At 46.8% G+C, this 17,314-nt stretch overlaps 1 protein-coding gene across 1 annotated transcript in view; it reads left to right on the top strand.

Annotated features, from left to right (window-relative positions):
* Positions 1–13,920, top strand: part of VPS8 (VPS8 subunit of CORVET complex) — a 308,471-nt gene extending 294,551 nt beyond the window's left edge. The window contains 2 exon segments of the mRNA XM_032630703.1: positions 9,834–9,914; positions 13,197–13,920. Coding sequence (XP_032486594.1) covers positions 9,834–9,914; positions 13,197–13,346 — 231 coding nt within the window. The 3' untranslated portion in view covers positions 13,347–13,920.
* Positions 13,921–17,314: the final 3,394 nt, after the last annotated feature.

The raw sequence follows: 17,314 nt of genomic DNA on the forward strand, positions 1-17,314 counted from the left end.
ACACACACCCCTAGCTCAGAGAGAATAGGTAACTTGCCAGTGATTTTAGTGCCAGTGTTTGGTGACGCAGGGTGTGGGCTCAGGCAGGCAGGCTCTAGAGCCCAGGCTTTTGTCTACCTGCTGCCGCAGTTATCACGGGCACTTGGGAAGCAGGCTTTGGTCATGTGGGACAGAGGGCCCTGCACAGGATGTGCCAGAGCAACAACAGAAAGAGGCTTTTACCCACTGGTTTGGTAAATTTCCATTCCTTCTTACAAGGGTTGGTATCTTCTGACATTTGAAAAATAATACTTTCCCCAAAAGTGAATTAAATAGGATAAAATAGATATTTCACTGAGACACAGGATAAACCTGCTAGAAATCACAAAGAATCTTTTTACAAAGTCCAAGTTCTTAGAAACAGGAAGACAAATGCCAGTGATTTCACACTGGGCCGAGAGCAAACTACTGCCTGCTCCTGTTCCTAAAATGGACAGTGCAGAGGAAAACAGGATGTGGGATGTTCAGCAAATGTTTGTTGAACATTTATTTGCTGGCTGTAGAGCACTGGGAATAAAGGATGGATAAGATAAAGTTCTGATATTTAAGGAGTTCACAGGCTAACGGGGAGACAGGTAAACATAATTACACTATAGCACAACAATGCAGTTGTGGACGGGCCATGTGGCAGCTACAGCTAATCTACGGACAGGACGGGATGGGGGCGCTCGGGGAGAGGGCTGGAGCTGAGCCTTCCTAAGTGTTTACTCTCAAGTGTGCAAGAGTGTAATCTGGACCCAAAAATGTTGTGATTTCAGAGACCTTTTGATGGTGTATGTAGATAATGTGAGAGCGTGTTTCAAACAAGGCTGCCCTGGCAAATATGCTGTATATGGTTATTATACCTCAGTAACCTCTCAAGCTTTGCTTATCAGCTCTGGAGAAGGTGATCTTTTTGTGGGGTTTTTAATGTCCCAAAATCTGTGAGACATTTAAGCTCCTCTTCATTTACTCATCTTTATATCCCAGGCACTGATATAGCAGAGGTCCCAGAAATATCTGTTGAACAACAGAACTGGGTCCCCATTTGTGAGGCCTGGAGGTGAGTGGGCCGGACCCTGCATAGGGCAGGGCATAAAACCACTAAACTGGCCTTCTCTGGACAAGCCGCCTGCCCAGGGCCCTGTCCCTTCCCTCATTCTCACCCCGCCTCACTGCTGGAACCCTCAACCCAAGGAGAAGAGTACAGAAATCCTCACCTTACTGATGTATTAGTCATTCCCTGAATGCTTCCTTTTTTCCGTCTTGTTCCAGGAAGGATTTTAAGACAGGTAAGCATCTACTGGGTCCTAGGCACGTCTACAAAGAGCTCTGCTGTTTCACCTCAGATGAATTGTATTCAGATAGTTTTCCACAGAGACAGCACCGCCTGGCCAAGAACAGGGAGGGCATCTCTGTCCTGCAGCACCTTTGCTTCCAGAGGGTCCCAGGGCAGCCCCAGCAGTGGCTCCTTTGTTCAGTATCTGGTTGTCCAGGATGATGGCTTGTGTTGTAAGAAAGGTCCTGTCACCTTCAGTTATTTCACACCCATGGAACAACCACGTTTCTCAATTTCGGAAGGATGTCGTTGGAAAACCCCTTCCCTTGGGACCTCCAAGGAGTTTAAGGGCCAAGAGGGGAATATGATGATGACAAGGCCAGAACTCAGTGCAACCCTGCACACTTATCTGGACATGTCGTGTTTGAAATTATGGGTCTGCGTGTGTGTATGTGTTTGCGTGCACACTTACCTGTTTGTTACTCCAGCTTTTCTCCCAGGAGAGGGGGACTAGGGTTTATAAGGTAGAGGTCCTGGTTATGACCCTTACTGGACTGTGGCTTTTCTCCCAGGAGAGGGGGACTAGGGTTTATAAGGTAGAGGTCCTGGTTATGACCCTTACTGGACTGTGGCTTTTCTCCCAGGAGAGGGGGACTAGGGTTTATAAGGTAGAGGTCCTGGTTATGACCCTTACTGGACTGTGGCTTTTCTCCCAGGAGAGGGGGACTAGGGTTTATAAGGTAGAGGTCCTGGTTATGACCCTTACTGGACTGTGGCTTTTCTCCCAGGAGAGGGGGACTAGGGTTTATAAGGTAGAGGTCCTGGTTATGACCCTTACTGGACTGTGGCTTTTCTCCCAGGAGAGGGGGACTAGGGTTTATAAGGTAGAGGTCCTGGTTATGACCCTTACTGGACTGTGGCTTTTCTCCCAGGAGAGGGGGACTAGGGTTTATAAGGTAGAGGTCCTGGTTATGACCCTTACTGGATTGTGAATTTTTGATTTGTGTTGGGCAAGTCTCCTAGCCTTCCTTTCCTCAATTTGCACAATCCCGTTCACTTATGTAGTAGAGTAGGTGTAGGGCTTGCAATTCAGTAGGATTCAAAATAAACCATATGGCAGAAACATTCTCATCTTATTAAATTTTCTTATTATACCCAAGGGCTTCTAAGATGTATTGGAACTCATTGAAAGTTGAATACAACATACCTAATCGGGACACTTAGAAAAAGAGAAATGTTGGTTGATTGATTTGGTACAGTCGAATCAGAAGAAGGCAAATGCCCATAAGCTGAGAGTGTCCTGCTCCCATTAGGACGCAGTGAGGACAGGAAGTCCAGCTGTGCTGAGCTGTTGTAGGTACAGATTAGCGCTGTGCTGCTCCAAGTATCACCCGGGAGCATGTGAGAAACACTGAATCTCAGACTCCACCCCAGACCTTGTAACCAGAATCTGCATTTTAACAAGATCTTTCTGCAGTTCTTATGCACGTGAAAGAAATCGCTTGGAACAGCGCTGTATCAGAAAACATGGGTTGGACTATCATTTGAGACTCCTGCACTTTCTGCCTCAGTGAGCAAACTTCCAGGGGCTAGAGCCATTTATTCTGTGCCTGGAATAGACTCATCTGTGTAATGCTTCCTGGGGATGAAAGCGTGATTCTATTTTTAACAGTAGCATTTTCTACTTTTTTTTTTTAATTTTGTTAGAGTATGGTTGATTTACAATGTTGTGTTAGTTTCAAGTGTACAGCAAAGTGATTCAGTTATACATATATGTATATTCATTCTTTTTCAGATTCTTTTCCATATAGGGTATTACAGAAGATTGAGTAGAGTTCCCTGTGCTGTACAGTAGGTCCTTGTTGGTTGTCTATATTATAGTAGTATGTATATGTTAATCCAAAACTCCCAATCTATCCCTCCTCCCAACATTTCCCCATTGGTAACCATAAGTTTGTTTTCAAAATCTCTGTCTGTTTTGTAAATAAGTTCATTTGTATCACTTTTGAAAATTAGGTTCTACATATGAGTGATAGCATATATTTGTCTTTCTCTGTATATTTGTCTTTCTCTGTCTGACTTATTCACTTAGAGGTTACTGAGTCCATCCATGTTGCTGCAAATGTCATTATTTCATTCTGTTTTATGGCTGAGTAATATTCCATTGTACATATGTACCACATCATCTTTATCCATTCCTCTGTCAATGGACATTTACGTTGCTTCCATGTCTTGGCTATTGTAAATAGTGTTGCAGTGAACATTGGGGTGCATGTGTCTTTTCGAATTATGGATTTCTCTGGATATTATTCCCAGGAGTAGGATTGCTGGATCATATGGTAGCTCTATTTTTAGTTTTTTAAGGAACCTCCATACTGTTCTCCATAGTGGCTGTATCAGTTTACATTCCCACCAACAGTGCAAGATGGTTCCCTTTTCTCCACACCCTCTCTAGAATTTATTGTTTGCAGACTTCTTGATGATGGCCCTTCTGACCAGTGTGAGGTGACACCTCACTGTAGTTTTGATTTGCATTTCTCTAATAATTAGTGATGTTGAGCATCTTTTCATGTGCTTTATGGCCATCTGTATGTCTTCTTTGGAGAAATGTCTATTTAGATCTGCCCATTTTTTTACCGGGTTGTTTGTTTTTTGATATAGAGTTGCATGAGCTGTTTGTATATTTGGGAGATTAATCCCTTGTCAGTCAGTCACTTTGTTTGCAAATATTTTCTCCAATTCTGTGGGTTTTCTTTTCATTTTGTTTATGGTTTCCTTTGCTGTGCAAAAGCTTTGAAGTTTCATTAGGTCCCATTTGTTTATTTTTGTTTTTATTTTCATTATTCTAGGAGGTGGATCAAAAAAGATCTTGCTGTGATTTATGTCAAATTATGTTCTCCCTATGTTTTCCTCTAAGAGTTTTATAGTATCCAGCCTTACATTTGTCTTTATTCCATTTTGAGTTTATTTTTGTATATGGTGTTAGAGAATGTTCTAATTTCATTCTTTTACATGTGGCTGTCCAGTTTTCCCAGACCACTTATTGAAGAGACTGTCTTTTGCCCATTATATATTCTTGCCTCCTTTGCCATAGATTAATTGACCATAGGTACATGGGTTTACTTCTGGGCTTTCTATCCTGTTCCATTGATCTGTATTTCTGTTTTTGTGCCAGTACCATACTGTCTTGATTGCTGTTGCTTTGTAGTATAGTCTGAAGTCAGGGAGCCTGATTCCTCCAGCTCCATTTTTCTTTTTCATGTTTGCTTAGGCAGTCTGGGGTCTTTTGTGTTTCTGTACAATTTAAAAAATTTTTTGTTCTAGTTCTGTGAAAAATGCCATTAGTAATTTGATCAGGATTGCATTGAATCTTTAGATTGCCTTGGGTGGTGTAGTCATTTTCACAATATTGATTCTTCCAATCCAAGAACATGGGGCATCTTTCCATCTGTTTGTGTCATCTTTGATTTCTTTCATCAGTGTCTTATAGTTTCAGAGTACAGGTCTTTTGCCTCCTTAGGTAGGTTTATTCCTAGGAATTTTATTCTTTTTGATGTGATGGTAAATGGGAGTGTTTCCTTAATTTCTCTTTCTGATCTTTCGTTGTTAGTGTATAGGAATGCAAGAGATTTCTGTGTATTAATTTTGTATCCTGCAACTTTACTGATGAGCTCTAGTAGTTTTCTGGTAGCGTCTTTAGGAGTTTCTACATATAGTATCATGTCATCTGGAAACAGTGACAGATTTATTTCTTCTTTTCCAATTTGGATTCCTTTTATTTCTTCTTCTTCTCTGATTGCCATGGCTAGGACTTCCAAAACTATGTTGAATAAAAGTGGTGAGGGTGGACATCCTTGTCTTGTTCCTGATCTTAGAGGGAATGCTTTCAGCTTTTCACTGTTGAGAATGATGTTAGCTGTGGGTTTGTCATATGCATTTTCTACTTCTGATCTGACTTGACCTTTGCTTTCCCAAAATGATTTGAGTTGGCTTCCAAAATACAACCAATTGGATGAAAAAATGAGGAGATCTAGATTTAAAAAAAAACTGTATGCCTATGGAAACTAATATAAAACCAGATTATAATAGCACACATAAATGTTTGCCACCAAGTCTTGTGCAGCTGCTAGACTTATGTAGCTGACCACTTAAAGTTTTGAGCTCCCTAGTGACAGAAACAAAAAAGAAAACACAATTAGTAGCAAGTCTACACAACTAGTAACTGTGTCCAACACAGTTTTTCTCAGCACAGGGTCTGATGGGAATTTCTTCATTGGATCATCACAAGTAGCCTGTACATCTGCATTTTCATAACAAGTACATTTCATGAGATTTTTTTTCTTACATTATCCCTTCGAGGCAAAGGGCTGTTTAATAGAAGTGTTTCTGTAAGGAGAGACCTTTTCTTGCTCTTGCTGCTTTGTCATCTTCCACCTTCGCCTTTACAACCTCCTTGTTAATTAACCTGCCTTAACAGCCCCACCCCCAGCCCCTGCTGCCTTACCTAGTCCACTCCTGACGCCATTCCACTTGGACTCTCCTTGTTAAACTGCATCACGGAGTAACCAGGGAATAAACAAAGGTAAGATCAGGGCAGCTTGGTCCCTTGTCATATGGACTGTGGCACTGGCAGGCCCCACAGCTGAGGTTTTGAATTGCCAGTGAAAGGCAGGTGTCATCCTTGTCCTTAGCCTGTCTTGCTCCCCCGTTCATGCCAGTAGTACTGAAGGGATTTGGAAAATCGGGGGAGGACCAGTGTTAAGTCTCTCGAAGGTATTTATATATTTTCTCTTTTTGCTTGTTTGTTTGAGCTTGGTTTGCAGTATTTCTCAAACCTTCTCCTCGTCTTTAGCTTGGAACTCCCCTGTGCGTCTTACTTAGTATCTATTGGAAGTGTGATACTCCACACACGTTCTAAGAATAGGATAGTTTTTGTACCAAATTATATTGAGAAGAAGTGTTTCTTAAAGTGTCAAGGCAAGTTTAAGCATTCTCAGATTAGAGGATGATCCCTCCATGTGTCTGGCGGACCCAGAGGTGTGAGTCTAGAATGAAAAGCAGGACCCCTATGGTCCATCCTTTTCTCTTTCTGGCTGCCCTGCTTGGGATTCCCATCAGGCCATCCTCAGCCATTCCCACATCACTGAGAGCATCAGGAAGAACTGAGGCAGCTGTGTCCTGGGCTGGTCTCTGGGGCATCATCGTGGGATTACAGAAGCCCAGGAGCTGTGAGCCTCCTTATTGACAGCTGCTCTCTTGGTCTTGAAGCAGATCCTTTCACAGAGAAGAAGCTGTGAAGTCATTTCACAGTCATTAGCATGATTCATTCAGGGGTAGTGCTTATTTCCATTCTCTCTTACTACTTAGTAGGTTTTTTCCCCTAAGGGTGGTGAAAATTTTGAAGAAAAGAAGCAAAGTCATTCCTGGAACACAAGTTCACATAACTTCTTAAAGTTGTAATGCTGTTTAAAGTTCAAATCTTTGGGGGGTGGGGGAGAATGAACATGGCAGAACCTCCCTCCTAGAGTGGTTGTGAGGGTTTAATGAGGTCATCCACGAAAATCACGTAGCACACAGGGCTTGACACGTAGGAAATGCTCAGTACATGGTAACTGTTCTGAGTGATGTTACTTGCTCTGTGCCTCCCCTGTTCCTGAACTTCTTCCACATCCTGGATGCAGGCATTTGTTTATATCACTGTTTTGGTGGCCGTTCCTGCCAGGACTTTCTTATAAACAGAACGAGTCTCCAGACCACCTTTTGAAGCTCCCTTTAGTCCCAGAGCCCTCACTCAGCCCTCAGGATGGACGCAAATGTCAACACCTTCATCACTGAAACACACCATCGTTTAACTGAGGGGGCTCTAAATTGTGGTAAGAAAAAACAGCATAATTTTTCACAGAACTAGAACAAAAAAATTCACAATTTGTATGGAAACACAAAAGACCCAGAATAGCCAAAGCAATCTTGAGAAAGAAAAACAGAGCTGGAGCAATCAGGTTCCCTGACTTCAGACTATACTATGAAGCTACAGTAATCAAGACAGTATGGTACTGGCACAAAAACAGAAAGATAGATCAATGGAACAGGATAGAAAGCCCAGAGATAAACTCACGCACATATGGTCACCTTATCTTTGATGAATGAGGCAAGAATATACAGTGGAGAAAACACAGCCTCTTCAATAAGTGGTGCTGGGGAAACTGGACAGCTACATGTAAAAGCATGAAATTAGAACACTCCCTAACACCATACACAAAAATGAACTCAAAATGGATTAAAGACTTAAAAGTAAGGCCAGACACTATCAAACTCTTAGAGGAAAACATAGGCAGAACACTCTATGACATAAATCACAGTAAGATCCTTTTTGACCCACCTCCTAGAGAAATGGAAATAAAAACAAAAATAAACAAATGGGACCTAATGAAACTTCAAAGCTTTTGCATAGCAAAGGAAACCATAAACAAGACAAAAAAGCAACCCTCAGAATGGGAGAAAATATTTTCAAATGAAGCAACTGACAAAGGATGAATCTCCAAAATTTACAAGCAGCTCATGTAGCTCAATATCAAAAAAACAAACAACCCAGTCCAAAAATGTGCAGGAGACCTAAACAGACATTTCTCCAAAGAAGATATACAGATTGCCAACAAACACATGAAAGGATGCTCAACATCACTAATCATTAGAGAAATGCAAATCAAAACTACAATGAGATATCATCTCACACCAGAATGGCCATCATCAAAAAATCTACAAACAGTAAATGCTGGAGAGGGTGTGGAGAAAAGGGAACCCTCTTGCACTGTTGGTGGGAATGTAAATTGATACAGCTACTATGGAGAACAGTATGGAGGTTCCTTAAAAAACTACAAATAGAACTACCATATGACCCAGCAATCCCACTACTGGGCATATACCCTGAGCAAACCATAATTCAAAGAGAGTCATGTACCAAAATGTTCATTGCAGCTCTATGTACAATAGCTAGGACATGGAAGCAACCTAAGTGTCCATCGACAGATGAATGGATAAAGAAGGTGTGGCACATATATACAATGGAATATTATTCAGCCATAAAAAGAAATGAAATTGAGTTATTTGTAGTGAGGTGGCTGGACCTAGAGTCTGTCATACAGAGTAAAGTAAGTCAGAAAGAGAAAAACAAATACTGTATGCTAACACGGTATATATGGAATCTAAGGAAAAAGTAAATGGTCATGAAGAACCTAGGGGCAAGACGGGAATAAAGGCACAGACCTACTAGAGAATGGACTTGAGGATATGGGGGCGGGGGAAGGGTAAGCTGTGACACAGTGAGAGAGTGGCATGGACATATATACACTACCAAACGTAAAATAGATAGCTAGTGGGAAGCAACCACATAGCACAGGGAGATCAGCTCGGTGCTTTGTGACCACCTAGAGGGGTGGATAGGGAGAGTGGGAGGGAGGGAGATGCAAGAGGGAAGAGATACGGGAACATATGTATATGTATAACTGATTCACTTTGTTATAAAGCAGAAACTAACACACCATTGTAAAGCAATTATACTCCAATAAAGATGTTAAAAAAGAAACAAAAAACAAAAACCAGCATATACTGAGCCTTTATGGGGTGGGGGCAGGCAGGTAAAAGACACTTTAAATATGGACCTCATCTAATTTAATGTTCAGTAACCTCATAAGGAAGCATTATCCTGTCTCACAAGTCAGAGCAGGAACTTGCCTAAGGTCACATAGCAGGTTAGTATCAGAACTGGTATTCCAGTTCATCTCTGACTCCAAAGCTTATGGCAGCCTCTGCCAGGATCCCATTTCTTCCTCTAGCTGTGAGTTGGATCTGATCCACCAAGAGTAGGACCACAGTGTTGGGCGCAGTAACCAGTGGAACAAAACAAGACTGCTGGAAAAGCAAGTTAGACTTCCCCTCTCCCAAAAGCAGATTAAAATCTCAGCCCCTTAGGTGGCTACCAGCTTTATAACGAGGCAGGGAAATGACATGCTTTTTCATGTATGACGTATCTCCACTGGCAGCACAAAGAAGGGGCATCTTTGCTGGCCGTATTCAGTGCTGGGGTTGCCAGGCTGGGTGCAGCTAAATTATTCTGCAGAGTAAAGGCCAAGAGGGACCAAGAAGCCCCAGGGGAAGCTCTTTTTTTTTTTTTTTTTTTCTTATGTCTTTATTGGAGTATAATTGCTTTACAATGGTGTGTTAGTTTCTGCTTTATAACAAAGTGAATCAGTTATACATATACATATGTTCCCATATCTCTTCGTTTTTAAGTATGGAAAATCTGGAGACCACATGGGAAGGGGCCATAGGGAGGTTGTCGGCCTGGAGCTGGCACCAAGGGCGTGTGGAGGCACACGGCCATTTCTAATTCATGTTCAGTAAAATATCTTATCAGTTGCTGGTAGCATGGGTTTTCTTCAGAGGAGTGAAGGAAGCACTGCATCCTGTTTCACTGCTGACCAAATACAGAGGCTGCCCATGGGTGTTATTATTAACCTTATTGTTTTTGATTTCTCAGGCAACCTCAGAACCTGTTCTGGATCCACAGCAGATCCAAGCATTTGATCAGCTTTGCCATCTCTACCGAGGAAGTTCTAGGGTAATGTTGGTGTGGTGGTTTACATTTTTATTTCCCTATTTATAATTAGTGTTTTGGTAACACAGTGTTCTCAGGTCCTCACTCCAGCCTCATCCTTAGTCTGTAAGGTGCCCTGGCATCCCTGTTATGGCTATGTGGAGCCCTGACCCCAGGGAGTACTCAGAACTTGGCAAAGCATGCAGAGGAGGTGGAAAGATATCTGTCCCTTACCTGCCCTGGGCTGTGAGGACACAGAAGGGCATCTGTGTTTGTACTGCCTCCAGAGAGAGCAGGCATAAGCCTAATCCCTCACCTGGGAGCCTCTGTTTATACTGATGACTGCCAAATCTGCCCTAAGCCCCAGACTCTGCTGGACATCTGCACTGGTTGAATTTGCTTTGGCCATGAAAGATAAATGCTAAGTTGCAGTGGCTTAACCAAAATAGAATTGTAAATATGGGCATCCCAGGGCATCTTCCACAAACCTCTCTCCAGATTTCTTCTACTCTGTGGCTCTGCCGTCTCTAACATATGGCTTATATTTGCATGATGCAGCATGGTTGCCCCAGCTCAAACCTTCACATCTGCATTCCTGCTAGCAAGGTGGAGAAAAAGGAGGAAGACCATAAGCCCTCTATTTAAGGATAGTTCCTAGAAACTGTATACACCGCTTCCACTTACCTCCTTTGTCTGGAACTTAGACATGTGACCACACCTAACTGCAGTGGAGACTGGGGACATTGGTCTTGATTCCAAAAGGCCATGGTCTAAAACTGCTGGAATCCTGTTGCTGTAGAAGAGTACAGATTTAGAGGGCTACAGCAGTCATGCCACAACATCAGTCTGGGGGCCCCACAGGCACTTCAGAAGTGCACTTATTAACTTTTCCAACCCGTTCCTCCTTGCCCGTGCCTGTCTCTGGCTGTCATCCTCTGTCATCAGGTCACCCAAAGCAGTCACCTGCTGGCACCCTGGGTTCATCCCTCCCACCCCACCCACTCAGTAGGGAGCTCTCCTGTCTCTTTCTCCCCTTTCCTTCCAGCTCACAGAGGTCACTGCAGGTCTTCTGTCTCTTCTCCAGGCTGCTGCTTGGGCACCATCTCCAAGCCCAAAAGTCCTGTTACCCCCTTGCTTACAGCACTTTCCTGGCCCTCCATCACCTGAAGTGGAGTCCAAACTCTACCACCTCCTCCATGCCCCAAGTCACACCTAAATTCTAGCCAGGCCAGATTTGTTCCGTAAGCTTTTCTTGGGCTTTCACAGACTGCCTATGTGCTGTTTTTTATGCCTGGGCTCCCTCTGCCCACTCCCCACACACCTGCTAGGTTGCTGGCAGCCCAGAGGAAAAATGGTGTTCCCTCTTTGAGAGCTGGTCTTGGGCAGGGTCTTTTATTCCAGGAGGTTTCCTGAACTGGCATCACTTCCAGCCAGGCTCTGCCCCAGGAGTTGGGTTTCTGGGCCTTCTATTCTAAGGAAGTTCTGCTGCTTTAAACTGTTGAGCCACTATTCAGGACTCATCAATTTCTAGAACACTAAGTTACAGAAGTAGAACACAAAAATATCTTTTTCCTTGGAAAACAGAAAATATTTTTTGTGTACTTCAGTGTCAATGTGAAAGAACTTTGGGTTTACGTAGCATCTGTCACCTGTCGTGTTATAGCATCGTACATAACAGTCCTTGCAGAGAACTCCACATGCTGATGGGAAGCTGAGAGGGTTACAGAAGACAGAAAGTGGCACAGGTGGGGCTTGTGCAGAGCGAGGGAAGCTGAGAGGGTTACAGAAGACAGAAAGTGGCACAGGTGGGGCTTGTGCAGAGCGAGGGACACCACTCTGTAACCTGCTCAGGCAGCAGTGGAAGTCCCTGCAGGGAGCCACCTCCTGCGTGTCCTGGGCCAGCTAAGGAGTTTGCAGTCGGAGCTTTCGAGCCTGTGTTACGAATTATGCATTGAACCGTAGCTGTGTGTTGGAACCAGGAGCAGGCGCTGGATTATTTTAGATAAATTGGCACTTTGAACCAAGGGGCCTTCAGATGTCTCCCCAGTTACCACAGTCACTGGTATTGAGTTTTCAACAGAAGTGACAGACACGTGTGAGTCTTCTGCCACTATTGCCTGGGTGAGGAGAGAACCCTTGCTAGAGGTTGGAGAACAGCTGGAAGACAGACTACCTGGCAGGGGAGGTGAGGAGAGAGCAGGTGACAGACAAGTTATCTCCAGAGAAGGCAGAACCGTAGGCAGCTCGGCTGAGCAGAAACTGTCACAGGGACCAGAGTTCGAGTCCCACGCTGTCACTCATCGCTGGGTGACCCAGGGCAAGTAACTTAACTTCTCAGGGCTCTGGGATGTTTACTCAGAGGGTGGTTGTGGAGGATTAGACATAATTCATGTAAAGGACCTAGTGTCCTGGTGCCTGGTGCCTAAAAGGCACTCACTCAGGGAACTTACCTGGGGCTTTTAGAAGTTCCGCAGACTCCGGGCCTGCAGGCTGACACCGAGAGGCTCGCCCTGCTGTGTGTGATGGCTCGGTCCTCACAGCTGCCCTCTCTCCGGATGTAGGAGTTTGGGTGTGGCATTCAGCTCTTCTCTGACCATCAAGGGCATCTCAAGGGCTAGGCTGTCAGGCTCTGTACTTCTGCCGAAAGCCTTTCTGAGGTCAAAGGAATGGCCCCACTGAGGGCCCAAGCCTGGTTTCCCAGTGGGCTGGGTTAACATTCTCCCCTCCTCAGCAGGTCTCCCAGAACTGAGCCTGTAACAGAGTGAGGGTAGCGCTGGTGTCGCTGGTGGACAGGAGCAGGGAGGGCACTTAGAGGAGAAGGTGGCATCTATGAGTTTGCCTGGAGCCCCTGAGTTTGAAGTGGCAGCTGGGCGTCCACTTGGAGCTGCCCTGGTTCCACGAAGGAGAGGGGTCGGAGCCAGTGATCGTCATTCATCCCAAGGAGAACCCACCAACAGGGAGTGTGTGGCGTGAGCTGAGCAGACAGTGGAGAACCGCGGCTCAGGCTGTGTGTCCACAGGGAGAGAACGGAGGCAACAGGGTCACACACCCGCTGGAGAGGGACTACTCAGAGTGAAGGAGGTTCAGGATCGGACAGCTTCCCCTTGTCAGAAAGTGTCACAGTTTGTTGTGCCCACAGGACTTACCCAGTCCAGCCTCCTCATCATCACAGGAGGAAATTTAGGCCCTAGCAGATGACGTGAACTTGTGCCAAGTCACCATTGCCTGTTAGCGAGATGCAGCTCTGGGGTCCACACCCGGGTCTTACCCTCCAGCCTCGGGTGACGTGTGTCCCCTCCTTTGCAGCTGGCTCTGCTTACGGAACTCTCCCAGAAGCGTGGCAGCGAGAGCTGCAGGCCGTTTAGCGGCTCCCAGAGTGGCCCTGCCTTCACCAGCATCTTCCAGAAAGAGAACTTCCAGCTACAGCTCGTACCCCCGCCTGTGACTGAGGACTGAAGACTCTCCCGGGCCTGGAGCCCCGAGACCACCCCAGCAGGTGGGGAGGGCCCCCTCTGACAGGCCTGGCCCCGCTGCCCTCAGGCTCCCGGGCGAGGCCCGAGGGCAGCTCCACGCCCGCCAGCCCTGGGAGACTCCGGCTCTTCCTGATGTTGCCGCAGCACCGGCACCAGACTGGTCGGTTTTGTTTTGCTTATTAAGCAGATGAATGCCACATACCTCTATCCAGTTATTTAAGAAAATGCATCTTGCCTGTTGGGACTTTTTCTCATTTTCCCTGAAGTGTGGAGAAGAGGCGGAGCTCCTGCAGATGGCGTTTTGAGTCCGGCGCAGCCTGTCTCCGCCAGCTGGTGGGCACCACGGAGGGCTGTCACCTCCTGCTGCCATTGGGACAGGGAACAGCACGGTTGGGAACGGTGGTTGCCAGGCCGCAGCACAGCTGAAACCTGCGTTGGAGGGAATGAAGGGCTTGCGGGAGCTGGGGCACCTCCCTTCTTTCCATGTGTTTGTGCTTAAACCCATTCGAGTGTAAGATCTGCCATTTCTAACAATAAATGCCTCGTGTTTAAGCCCTGCTGGCTGTCTCACTCCCCGTCTGTCAAGTCATAAAGGACGTTTAGAACCCTTGTTGCCACCATTCAGTTCTATTAGCTCCAAGTCAAGGACCCTGATTGATTGGGGCAGCCCTGCCTTTATTCCATAAGCAGCTGCGTCACAAGCTCCATCCAGAGCACCAGCCACCCAGGTCCCCCTCTGCCAGGGACCAGGCTGCCAGAGCAGGATTTTTCCATTTCTTGGCCTGGGCACTTCCTATACGTCATTGAACCAACCACCACAGGAGCTCACACCACACGCACAGAGGCTAGGTGTCTGCCTCCCAGGCTCAGGTGCTCCCTGTGTGGTTCCCTCAGGGCCGACCGGGCTCCCAGGGACTGGCTGTCAGGTGTGCAGGGCGAGCCCACCTGTCCAGCTCCGGGCCCAAAGCCCATGGTGCTCCTACCAGCCCAGTGACCAGCCAGCGCCTTCTAGGTGCCAGGCACCATGCTGGCTCCTTTACGTGTGCATCATTTTTAATCCTCCAGAACAACCCACAGGAAATAGATGTAGAAACTAGATACAACTTTCCATAAAAAATATATCCTACTTCTGCCACATCCTGGCTGTGATCCTGAGCAAGTCACTTAACCTCTCTCAGCTTCAGTTTCTTTATAAAATAAAGCTGCAGTGAAGACTAAATGAGCCAGTACCTGAGAACACGTAGGGCTGGGCAGGCACATGGCAAATGCCCCCAGACATGTCAGTTTAGCTCTTATCACAGAACTACCCCCGAGGTGGCAGCCCAAGCTGCCGCCTCCTGCCAGAGGTGCAAGGAAGCCACACTGGGGGACATGGTGGAGCATAAGTGAAGTGGCCACCAGCTGGATGGCCCTTGAAGCCCCATGAGAGTCTCATCTCCATTCTACAGATGAGAAAGCAGAGGCTCACACTGGAAAATGTAACCAAGGCGACACACAAGAAGTAGCAAAGCACAAAACTCAGAACTGATTTCAGAGCCAGTGATGCCACCTCCACAAATCCCGTATCAGAAGGTTTCTTAACGAGTCTAAAATTAAGGCCAAAGGGGCTCGACAGTCTCAAAGCAAAATGTGGTGATTGCCTGCCCTCAGTCGACACTCTAAAGGGCCAAGGCAGTTTACTGAGCATCCGAGCCCCTATTTAAACCAGGGCTGGTAAACACCAGCAATGCAGTCTCCTCCAGCCACTAACCCGGTTGATCATCCCCAAGAGTTGTCATTCGAGTCACAGCACCATTGAATAAGTGACAGCAGCCTTATATCCAGGTCATGCCTTCTGGATTGAAGAGCCCTCTTGCCTCATCTAAGGGCAGATGAGAAACCGACTCCAGGGCTGGGCAGTGCTGGGCCCGGTCCCTGTCCCCTCGTGGCACTTAGCACATGTCCTACTCTGCAGTGACATCGGGTCCCACATCAGAGCAGTTCCTTAGCAGAGACTTCTCTGGAAATACATCCAGGCTCAGTCAGCGGCCGTGGTTCTGCTGACATGGCCACAGGAGTTCACTGAGGGGGTGGGGGGCTCCCAGGATGGAGGAGCAGCAGCTCTGAGCACTCGCTTCCAGCCCCGGTGCTGAGCTCCAGCTGCTCTTGCGGGTCACGTGCCCACCCCTGGGCTGTGACAGGTGGTAAGAGGAAAGATCTGGGGGAGGGAGGCTCCAGGCACCCATCAGCTACCATTTGGGGAGGGCAGGTGCCTGGTCTGAGCCGGCTCCTCCCATGCTGCGCCCGGGGGAGGGGAAGGTGGTCCTCTGAAAGGAAGTCAGGGCCCTAAGAAGGGAGGGATTCTGATTTGCCAAAAACGCAGCAGTGTCCATCACAGCCTGTTTCTTCTTTGTACATGGCAGACGGTTAAGTATTTGAAAGGACCATCTGAAAATAGCTCCCAGCTCAGCTGAGTGCCCCACCTCCTGCCACAGGGGGCGAGGAGGGGGATGGAGTCTCACCCAGTTCCCCACAGGAAGCAGAATGCGCTGTTGGAAAGAGCCCTGGACTGCCAGTCAGGGGCCCCAGGTTCTAGGCACAGGCCCCACAGGCCCACGTGTGAGCTGAGGAAGGCTAGTACTCCTCTGAAAAATAGAGACGCATCTGCTGCATCTACGGTGAAGGTCCAAGTGACGTGGGGGAGATGCTTTGTAAAGGTAACATGGTACCAACCACAGCCTACCATGGTGAGAGCGGGAGGGCAGTTGTTTGTGGAAGAGGAAAGCCAACCGGGGCCTCATCAATGATGAATGCATCAGTGAATAAATAATTCAGAGCTTTGGGGATCCTTTTAGCAGCAGTATGTTTCCACTCAGCTCTGCCTGCTGAAAATGTTTTTTCCAAAGGTGCATCTCCAGAATCAGGTGCGTGTGACGTGCCCAGAGCTGCAGGAAAGACCTAGTGTGTCGTCCTCTGGCAGCCCAGGGCAGACCTCAGGTCCCTGCAGAGTCTGAGGGGATTCTGAGCACCTCTGAGCTCCAGGGGGTGGCCCTGACTCATCAGAGGGTTCATCCAGGGGCCCCTCCTCTCAGAGCATCCATGGCCATCTTTCTGCCACCAGCCTCCTCCACACCCCAATACTCTATGAAGCCTTCCCCACTTCCCCAGGCAAGGGGCAGTTTGACTCACCTTGTTTCCACGCCTGGGTGTTTTCCTGTCTGCCTCCATCACTCCTGAGGGACGTGGCTGTGTCCAGTCCACGCCTGTGTCTTTCACAGCACAGTGCTGAAAAGCAGGCTCGCTGCCACCATCTCTTAAGTCTCTTTTTAAAGTAAACTTTTTATGGACAGAAATGTTCACAAACCACATTGCAAAGCCAGATTAATTCATGAAGTGAACACACCTGTATAACCAGCACCCGGATCACGCAAATGGAAATGGCCAGCACCTCAGACGTGCCCTGAATTCTGTTCATCACCCCGCAAGTCAGCCACCATCCTGCCTTCTAACACCATACATGGTTTTGCCTGTTTTGAACTTCATGAAGTACATTATTTACTCTTTTGGAAGTGGCTTCTTTTACTCCAATTACGCTTGTGAGATTGCTCCATGGTATTCCTTCTCATTGCTGAATAGTATTGCATTGTATGAATATACCATAACCGATCCATTCTATCGTTAATGGATGTTTGCGTTGTTTCCAGTACTGGCTCATTACCATTCTTCTTCCTGTCTTTTGGGTGAACATATGTATGCATTTCTGTTGGGTATAAACTTAGGGATGATTTTTCAGAGTCAGAGAGTAGGTATAATTAACAGATTTTTGAACATATGCATGTGTGAATGAATGCATGTCTACAGCTTCGGGGGCGACGGGGCAGGTCAGACACGCACACCACCCCCTGCACAGTCCCTTCCCCAGCTCTTGGTGCACAGGCCCTGGCTTCTGCCTCCTGCCCCAGCCAGGGATTA

This window comes from Phocoena sinus, chromosome 4 (genome assembly GCF_008692025.1).
Source record: "Phocoena sinus isolate mPhoSin1 chromosome 4, mPhoSin1.pri, whole genome shotgun sequence".
NCBI lineage: Eukaryota > Metazoa > Chordata > Mammalia > Artiodactyla > Phocoenidae > Phocoena > Phocoena sinus.